This window comes from Lepeophtheirus salmonis, chromosome 14, assembly GCF_016086655.4.
Source record: "Lepeophtheirus salmonis chromosome 14, UVic_Lsal_1.4, whole genome shotgun sequence".
Lineage (NCBI taxonomy): Eukaryota > Metazoa > Arthropoda > Copepoda > Siphonostomatoida > Caligidae > Lepeophtheirus > Lepeophtheirus salmonis.
Window position 1 is genome coordinate 13,976,435 of NC_052144.2, and position 9,751 is coordinate 13,986,185.

Sequence of the window (9,751 nt, forward strand, 5' to 3'; positions counted from 1 at the left end):
TTAATTAAATTTTATTTAATATTCCTTTGTTCATTACCTTATTTATGTCAACCCTTATACATTCATTTCTGCCATAAGTAGATTAATGAAATTGCATTACAATGTTATGTAAATTAGGTTTTTTTCCTTTCAATTATAATCAAGGCATGGATTACTAATTCATGATCAGGGCCGGTGCAGGGGGATGATCCATCATGGAGTATTAGAGTAAGAAAGAATGGAATGTCAGTCGGAAATTTTGGATATTACATTGTATAATAACGTCATTAGTTTAAATCTTGTTACAAGTTAGGGGAAAAAACTTCAAAAAATGGACCAAATTATAAATGTATTAAGAAAGGGTTTTTATTATTTTTCTGGAAAATGAAAGGCCCTATCTTTGATTTTCTTAAAAAATTGTCAACACATATTAGTCAGATAAAATTGAGAGGTCAGTGGGACAGTTTGAAAATATATTCAGCCCCTAAAAGAAAAATCCTAGCTCGCTCCCGATTAGAATGACCTAATATTATGATTTCTATCAAAAAAAAAATAAAAAAAAAATAACATTTTCCGTGATGGACAAGTTAACTTATATTTTTAGTTTTAAATTTTAGTTAAAGTTAATTATTATTTCTTATTTTTTAATAACTAGTTGAAGTAAAGTTAATTTCGATTTCTATGAAAATAAACTAGTTAAGTTAAAGTTAATTAACTTAAGAATACTTTAAGTTAAATTAACTCACCCAACCTTGGTTAAGTTAAAATTAATTTCAATATTAAAAAATAACGATTTCAGTTAGACCATTGAGAGATTTATCAAAGCTTTATAATAAAAATTATTCTGTCGGTCTCTATGTCTGGGATTTTCTCTACATCCATTGAACGATCAAGAAAAAATATAGATTCAAACTCCGAGCAGCTTCTGTTTCGGAGTGAAAAAGCAATGCAAGAGAAATTAACTAATTAATCAAAGAGGTCAAAGATGTAATTTTAAACTATATGTAAGATTATATCGGAGATAATATAAAAACGATTTGGTGTGGAATCGCCCAGTTCCAAAGTTTGATAAAACAAATAGTGTCGACACAATGTTTAACTAAATTATCGAAGAACAAACCGTTATTTAAGATTATTTATTTATTTTTTCAAGTGAGAATAAAAAATTAATTTAACTTTAACTAATTAACTGAATCAAGTTAAGTTAAAATAATGCAGTTTAAAAAATTAACTAGTTATGTTAAAGTTAGAATAATTAACTAGTTAAGTTTAAAGTTAATTAACTTAACTTATTAAGTTATCTAAGTTAAGTTGCATTAACTTGCCCAACTTTGGCCATTTCAACATATACTAGGGTATATTTCATCAAGGAATATTTCATTCATCATACAGGTTTGAATATATGATAATATAATTACCTAATCATATTTTAATCAATTCAATGAATATTCTTATAAATTATAATACTATATTTTTAAAAAGGAATCCACAGTTTTAGTGTTGGTAACTTAATTTTAAAACTTTTATAAAAATACATATTAAACCAACTGTAAGCTGTATAATATGTAAAATAAATATAGTAATAATTGTTATTCATAAAATTATAATTAAATTTCTTAAAACATAAAATCACTCAAGGGAAATAATGATAACTATTATTGTTTGTAGGGAATTATATTTTAAGAAGAGATATACATAATTAATTTAATTAGAATTTGACAAATGTAACATAATGACTGAAATTAATACATGTTCACATGAACAACGAAAAAAAATAAAAATTGAGAAGTTGATTTAAAAACTTATTTAAGTGCTTTTGAAACTATATTATGTACTTTATGATCAACTTTCATTTTCATGAGTTGGATTGGGGGTGGCATGGGGTTTTGCATCATTCGTAAGTATTTATAGGGATGATAATTAACTATTATTTTTACAAAACAATTGCACCAGCCTCCGATCTACTTTCAGGCAAGCTAACTGACTCCTTCCAAGAGTTTGTAGCGGGATCAAATACTTCTGAGGAGGAAATTGTGGTGCGTGATCTATAGAAATTGACATCATTGATTTGATCACCTCCAAAAACGTAGAGCTTCCCATTGGCAGCTGCTACGCATGGACTAGCTCGATGCTCTGACATTGGAGGAATTTCCTCCCATTTATTTTCATTGAATGAATATCTTTCAACGGATTGAAGGACATCATTTTTCCGATTTGTACCCCCCACTACATATAAGTGATGCTCCAGTACTGCGCATCCCATTTGTGACCGTGGCACTAACATACTTGCATGATTGGTCCATTCATTCGTTTCCTTAAAGTAATGCAATAATGATTTAAGACCTTTGAAAATGAATGAGATTTCGACCTACTGGATTAAATGAGACAAGCTCCTGCATGTGCATGCGTGTATTTGTACAACCTCCAACAATGTAAATCAAACCCTCATATGAAATGATGCCCATAGAAAAGCGAGGTACAAGCATTTCGGCAATCACCGTCCATTGATTAGATCGAGGATCATATCTCTCTATACTCCCACCAATGTCCTCACCAACCCATCCTCCAAATGCATAAATAAATTCATTTAGAGCCGTCATTCCAAATTCACACCGAGGAATGGTCATGGGTGCCATACTTGACCAAGAGTTTTGAATGGGATCATAAATTTCGCCATTAGCAAAAATTTCTGATTCCAGCTCTCCCCCACAAACATAAATTTTTCCATTTAGAATGGCTAACCCAGGTAAAATCCTTCCGACTTTCATTGTAGTTGCCTTTTTCCACTTTGATGCAAATGTATCAAACATTTCAACAGTATGAAAAGTAAACTCAGATCGTGTCCAAGCCGAACGGATCTCTCTTCTTCCACCTCCGATAAGATATATGTTTCTTTTTGCTGCTTCCCTTGGGATAGGAGACAAAGATGACACCAAATTCCCTTTTCCATTTATCATATCCCTCTTTACAGAACTTAAAGCCACTTTTAAGGATATGTCCGGAGTATCCTAAGGATTTCATTAATTATTAAACACATTACAAGAAAATAGGTATGCTTAAATTACCTGAATGTATGAATCAATAAAAGTTAAAGGCACTAATGGTAAGCGAATATATTTGATGATATCGAAGACAAAGCGTCGCCTCTTGGAAATATCAGTAGTGATCCAATCCATCGCAGCAATAAATACTTGAGTCTCGGAGTCAACACGTAGATTCTCACTTTTCAAAAACGAAAGTAAAATGTCTTTGGATAAAGTAGCAAACTCTTCTGATTCTTTAGATACAGACACAAAATTTTCAAAAATAAATCGTTCGGAGATTGATTTGAGATCCAGGCAATGATGATCTGAGGCAAATAAATATACACTAATAACGTTGGAAGAGTCCATTTCTGAAACCAAGTAGTCAGTGCATAGGTTCACAACTTCCGGCAATCCGATCATATCTGCTGATATGAGGATTTCCTGGACATTTTCGTGATTGAGTGGAAGAGATCCAGAGTATATAAAACCAATTAATCCTCTTAGAGTGTTGGCATCAAGCGATCGTAAAACAATTGTTTCCTGTTCAACGTATTTATATAATTAATTAATTAGTCATTGTTTTATAATTATGTACTATTTTGATATCTTCATATTTTTTAGGATATTAAAGATGCATGCATATATCCTTCTAATGGGAGGGCATGGGCACATTTAAGGCCTTCCTACTTTTGGACATCTTATTAATTATTTATTTATCATTTTCATATTCTTCTTGTGATGCTTTGGACATTCCATGAATTCTCTTCTCATGGAATATCTTACACATCCGGGACTCATTTTAAGCTACAATTTGTTAGAAAAAAAACATGGCATAATAATAAGGTGAAGAGAATTGGAAGTGATTCGAACTACGAATTAATATATCAAAGTGTAGGAAATATTATTATTGATCATATATTTGGAACTAGCCTTGTTATTTTCTGCGAGTCCCCCATTAAACATGGCATGGAAGTAGGGACTTGCCGCCGCCAGAACACTTCTATGAGCGTAAACAAACTCATCTTCCGTTGCAGAGAGGATCTCAACATCGCAGAGGGTCCCTTCCAACCGTAATGCGTTCAAATTACTCAAAAGTCTTTGGGCATACGGCTCTTTTTCCTTCATTGCTATAAAATAAATAAAGAGTCACAAGAAAAGGATCCTTGGAAGGGAAAATAGAAGGATTTGAGTTAATAGTTCGTATTGCAAACTGGACAAAGGAGGATGACAATTCGATCCAGACCTAGTGAAAGTACGGAAGGTCGATTGTTCAACAACTGAGGAGAGGATTCTCTCAGTGACAGGGGAACAAAGAGAAAGAGGGAAAAGCAAAGAGAGAGAGAGAGAGTGACAAACAGAAACAAAATGAGAGATGCAAGGAAAAAAGGATCCTTTTATGTACTAATAATAAGTAAAAGCAACAAGGAATAGATGAAGAATGAAGACAATAACTAGTAAGTGTTTTTTTGAGGAAGCTGGAAGTCTAAATTCTATCTAAAATGAACTAGAAGGAGCTCTTGATATTTATATATATATATTCTAAATTTATATATTAATATTCTGTCCTAACTCTGACATTTTATTTAGTGAAGTAGGCAATAGGAGAGAGCGTGCGCTCTCTCCTATTGCCTTTTCTCTCTTTCCTTCTCCGAATGTGAGGCCGAATGTGGTTGTCACTTGTCCTCCAATCAAAAAAAGGGAAGTAAATATATAGAAAATAGAGAGATTCTACTGGCTGGAATCCCCATCTGGCCTTTATTTGGTTCATTTCTAATGTGGATCCGTCCCCGGTCCTTAACCCGGAGCTTGTTTCTCCGTCTCGTAGCGTCATGCTACGCTATGGCATTTACATCACTCTACATTCAGATACCGGGCCTGTACGGTAAGAATGGAGTGTCTCCTGTTCATAAGAACAACGATGGTCGCTCGGACTCCTTTTGGGATAGACCAACACTGGTTTGGCTCGTTGTGGACCTCCTTGGGATCAGCCATGAGCATTCATTGGATCTCATGTGCATCGTGGGTACTCTTATCTCCTGTGTTTCTATTTTTGTTAGAGGCTTCCTGGGTATGTATGAGGGCAAATCCATGGGGAAGCATAAGAATGATGATGGGATGTCATTCTCTCTTTTCTTTCGTTCCAGGTGGGAAAATGGGATTTCTCCTCAATTGGATATTGTATTTATCTTTATATCAAGTGGGGGGAAGATTTCTGTGGTTCCAATGGGATATTTTACTATTGGAAGTGGGGTTTTTATGTATCCTGGTTGCACCTTTCCGTGAAGACGGAAAGAGCAGGCCTTGGGATCGTTTGAATATGGAATGTGTTCGTTGGCTCCTGTTTCGTATGATGTTTGCCAATGGTCTTGTCAAATTAACGTCAGAGTGTCCATCATGGTGGAACTTAACGGCCATGCCTTTGCACTATGAATCTCAGTGTATACCCACACCTGCTTCTTGGTTTACATTTAATTTACTCCCAGAAAGCTTTCATAAATTCAGTGTGGCTTGGACATTCATGATTGAAATTCCCATGACGTTCCTTTTTTATGCTCCTACTGTGGGCCTACGAAGATTTTCTTACAGTCAACAAATATTTCTCATGATAATAATTATGGTAACGGGGAACTATAACTTCTTCAATTTCCTCTTTATGGCATTGTGCATCTCTTTGTCTGATGACTCCTGGTGGAATAAAGCTTTAAGAACGAAAAGGCATTTCTTGGTCAGATTTGTTTTTAGTTGCTTCAATATTTCTGTAATTCTGAGTCTAGTCACTGGATTTGTCTATTACTTTATGAATGACAAATACGAATTTGAGATTCAATTTAAACTGAAAGAGCTTAAACACTTCATAGCCATTACAACTTCTTTTGGAATAGCCGTTGCCGCATTTTTTTTTCTCTTCTTTCTATTCTGGAGATGATCATTCTTATCATTAATTCCCTTAAACAGGGGTTTTTCACTTTCCTACAAAATTTGTATTGGGGATCAATATATGGTCTTATGGCTGCGGGTATCTTTATTAAAAGTGTGCCCGTGTTCGTTGGTGGGCTTGATGGGGCAATAATGCCTCCAATTATTGCACAAATGGATACAACTATTCTAGATAGGTTAGATAGTTTTCATCTTGTGAATTCATATGGGCTTTTTCGCCGAATGACAGGTGTTGGAGGTAGGCCTGAAGTTGTTATTTTGGGATCTGATGATCGACAAAATTGGGAGGAATATCAGTTTCTCTATAAGCCTGGAAATATAACTGCAATGCCTCGATATGTTCTTCCACATCAACCACGCCTTGATTGGCAAATGTGGTTCATTGCTCTCCAAGGAAAGTTTAATCTCGATAGATGGTTCGTCACGATGTGTCATCGTTTTCTACAAGGTATGTTTCTTATTTTTCTAATATGCGACTATAAACTAATGTGATGATGGGTTATATTTTAGGTCAACGCACTGTTCTAGACCTTTTAGATAGACGTAACAATCCCTTTGATAAAAGGGCTCCTCCCAAGTATTTAAAAGCGCATCTCTATCATTATCACTTTACTACTAGCTCTGAAGACATAACAAAGCAATGGTGGACACGAGAATTAATCGATCCTGAATTCATTAATATAATTGACGAGCCCACTATCAAAAACTATTTGGATAAAATCGATTCAAGTCCGCAAGTCACAGAAATGCGCACAAATCAAAGTTTGAAAAAGAGCTTAAATTGGTTAAGGGTCAGAACGAATGAATTTGAGCCTCACATTGTCGTTTGGACTTTATCCATGTTGTATTTACCTGTCATATCTAAAATCGTATTTGGTTGGATCCGAATATTTTGAGGATAATTAATTAATCATTGCTATCAATTATGATGGATCTGTTATACATAACTTGTTAGTATCTATATGTATGAGTATTTATTTGATTTATTTTTAATGGTAGGAGTCTTCTCATCTTCATCACCTCTTCGCTTGTGCTATGATCTGTACATATATTGTGCTAACATTTACTCAGTTGTAGTTCATAAATAAATGTTTAATATATTTTTAAACATTTCGTAGCTGAATTAAATACAAATATTCTATATTAATAATTTAAAGTTCGATAATGTTTTATCATTTCCAGAGTTAGCATTAGACCACTGCAGCGTCAGTGGTCCCGCTTTCAAAGAGACCCCACACACAAGCCCATGACTACATAAGGGGAAGGTACTATCTTCTTTTCGAAAAAAATGCAGTTTTTTTGGTCACTATTTGAAATTAATACTATCCTTTGTCGTCATTCAAAAAATATAGCTTAAAAAAGTATTCTGACAAAACTGTTTTTTCATAAAAACTCCCTCCCAAAGAAACTAAGTCGAGAAAGGTCCCGCATTAAACAAAATTTTTCTAAAATTAATGGTATTTGACAGAAATGATGATCTTTTAAAAATATAAAAATGTTATACCCGTAAATGAAATGTTTCCCTAAGAAATTTTGCCATTTTATTTTCTAAAAAAATAAGATTATATTCCTGGCCATCCCTATCCAAATTAGGATTTGGGCATTACGCATATATTCCCGTAATAATTATGGCCGGTATTTTACGCCAATAGGGCGAGAACAAACTAATAAAAAAATATACCACAAGATAACGCATCCACCTTGGGCGTGTTCATATAAATAAAGAAAAACTTAAGTGAAGGGAGTAACTACTTAAGGTGTTCAACACCCAAAATGTCAATATAAAAATAATATAGTTTTATCCTTTTATTCCAAAAAGGGTCTTAATTTTTCTCTAACACCTTCAGGGGTTTCAGAAGAAATCAATTAATTTTAATTTTTAATATTCAAAGCTTTTTTCTGCGCTTGTTATTGAAGATATTGATAAATAATATAAATATGTTTAAAAGTATAATGTTAAAAAATTCCAAAACACTTTTTTTTAAAATAAATTTATCATGTTTAAAACTCGAGTCAACTTAGTTTAAAGTTGAAACCCGTTTTTTTTATTTCAGAAGCTCATAGCTCCAAGAAGAATAAATTTTGAAAGTGTAAGAATATCTCATATGATAGCTGAAAGCCTAAACTATAATTTCAAAAGTCATCCATTAATAAAAACCTCGATATGGTTGTAAGGCCATTACAATATTTCAAGAATACAGCTCCTTTTTGAATTGACCTCATATAAGATCAATTTATTTCATTATTAAATGACCATAACAAGAATATAAGAGAAATAAAAGTTTGGGAAAGAAATATACAATTTAAAATGGTGTTATCTTTCAAATCCTATTCGGTCCAAAGAACAGTACTAAATTAATACTAAAAAAAATTATGACCAGACAGGGAGTACTATAGTACTCCCTGTACCAGATAATCTAATTATTATAATGTAAGGAAGTTGCATCGGATACATGATATATCCCATCATCGCATATAACTTTATTTTTCTGTTCTCTTCGGTTCAGTTAGGACGGTTTTATTTTGGCATTAAAGATTTTCTTGAGTATGATTGTTTATTTTAGATTAAATTATTTTTTAATGGAAGAAAAAAAAATGTCGTGGGACATGATTTTCGCCTGGAATTATCAAGGGTTAGTCTTGAGTTTAAAGATAATTTTATTGAATCATTCTCTAATATGCAGGGAAAGAGGCTGAGGTTCGATTCATATAGATGCTGATTGAAATACCAATAGGCAACAAATATTCTCAACCATACTTCCGTGGATGATGAGTCTGTAGATTCTGGGACTAAACGACCAGTAGTGGAGATGTTTTAACCTTTGACGATTAGAGGAAAATCAGTGAGAGTGATTCATCATGCAGCAGAATTTTGTTCTGAAACTCGGTACTTTCTACTTAGGACTAAGTCAAGGAGGAAGCGTTTGCTCTCCGGGGCTCTCGCAGGTAAAGCTCATGTTATGGAAGAAAAAATATTATATGGAATTAGTTTGGCATCCCACGTTGGAATCTCATCGAGTAAAATTGGTAATTCTATTTTCGTCTAGGAAGGTATTTTGGGATGTTGGTGGATATTATCTCGCTCAACGATTTATTCAAGTCTTCAGACTCGAAAGAAAAGTGGCAAGGAGATAAACAGTTCCCAAAATCGGTTGTACTAAAATTATGAGATTGTCTTCTATGTTAACAAAGCCTGTGTTTAGATTCAACGAAATTCTTGGGTCCAATGAGAGATCCGTCTAAAAAGTCAATGACCTTAGATCTGAGTCATTTGAACACATGATTTACTTCTTAAAGGTAGTTATGGAGTATTCAAAGTTGATACCCAGTCAACACATAACGTAATATTAATGAAAGAATATGGTCAAATAAAGGTTGGTCAGAACTTTACTAGAAACTAACCTTATAAGTTATATTTACGTTGACTCATGGTTATAAATTTTTCGTTCTTTTGGTAGCCATGAGACAACTTAATAATAAGTAATAACATTGACTGATCATATTTAAGTTATTATGACGTTGTTCCACGGTTATTAAAATAACAAAAAAGCTAAGTTATGATAACTTTGTATCATGATGATTAAAGTATCAAACCCAAAATCGACGATATGATATAACGAACGACTACACAAGTTTATACTGCTCAATTGTGCATTTGCTAAAAACTATTGTAATTTACTCATTTTTTTGTGCTAAATCCATGTCGGGCATCCATTTTTCGATTTGAGCAACCAATTCGGAGAAAATTGTAACTACACAAATTTAGAAATTTGCCCTATTATTATATGATTATCTGCTTGGGTGAAAGA

At 33.3% G+C, this 9,751-nt stretch overlaps 2 protein-coding genes across 4 annotated transcripts; one reads left to right on the forward strand and one right to left on the reverse strand.

The window, feature by feature from the left end:
- Positions 1-1,433: 1,433 nt before the first annotated feature.
- On the reverse strand, positions 1,434-4,632 carry LOC121128878 (actin-binding protein IPP). Of its 3 annotated transcripts, none has more exons than XM_040724472.2 (5): positions 4,408-4,599; positions 3,936-4,132; positions 3,045-3,545; positions 2,352-2,987; positions 1,434-2,293 (listed from the first exon to the last, which is right to left on the reverse strand). In XM_040724472.2, exons 2-5 carry the CDS (start codon positions 4,128-4,130, stop codon positions 1,913-1,915), a joined length of 1,713 nt encoding a protein of 570 aa, XP_040580406.1. In that variant the 5' UTR covers positions 4,131-4,132; positions 4,408-4,599; the 3' UTR covers positions 1,434-1,912. The 3 variants fall into 3 exon arrangements, with proteins under 3 accessions (XP_040580406.1, XP_040580407.1, XP_040580405.1); XM_040724473.2 differs by having other exon boundaries at positions 4,428-4,598; XM_040724471.2 differs by having other exon boundaries at positions 3,936-4,632.
- Positions 4,633-4,646: 14 nt separating this feature from the next.
- Positions 4,647-7,098, forward strand: LOC121128880 (lipase maturation factor 2). Its single transcript, XM_040724474.2, is given in 4 exon segments — positions 4,647-5,073; positions 5,150-5,925; positions 5,928-6,390; positions 6,453-7,098. Coding segments are annotated over 4 exon segments (1,920 nt in total). The 5' UTR covers positions 4,647-4,778; the 3' UTR covers positions 6,839-7,098.
- Positions 7,099-9,751: the final 2,653 nt, after the last annotated feature.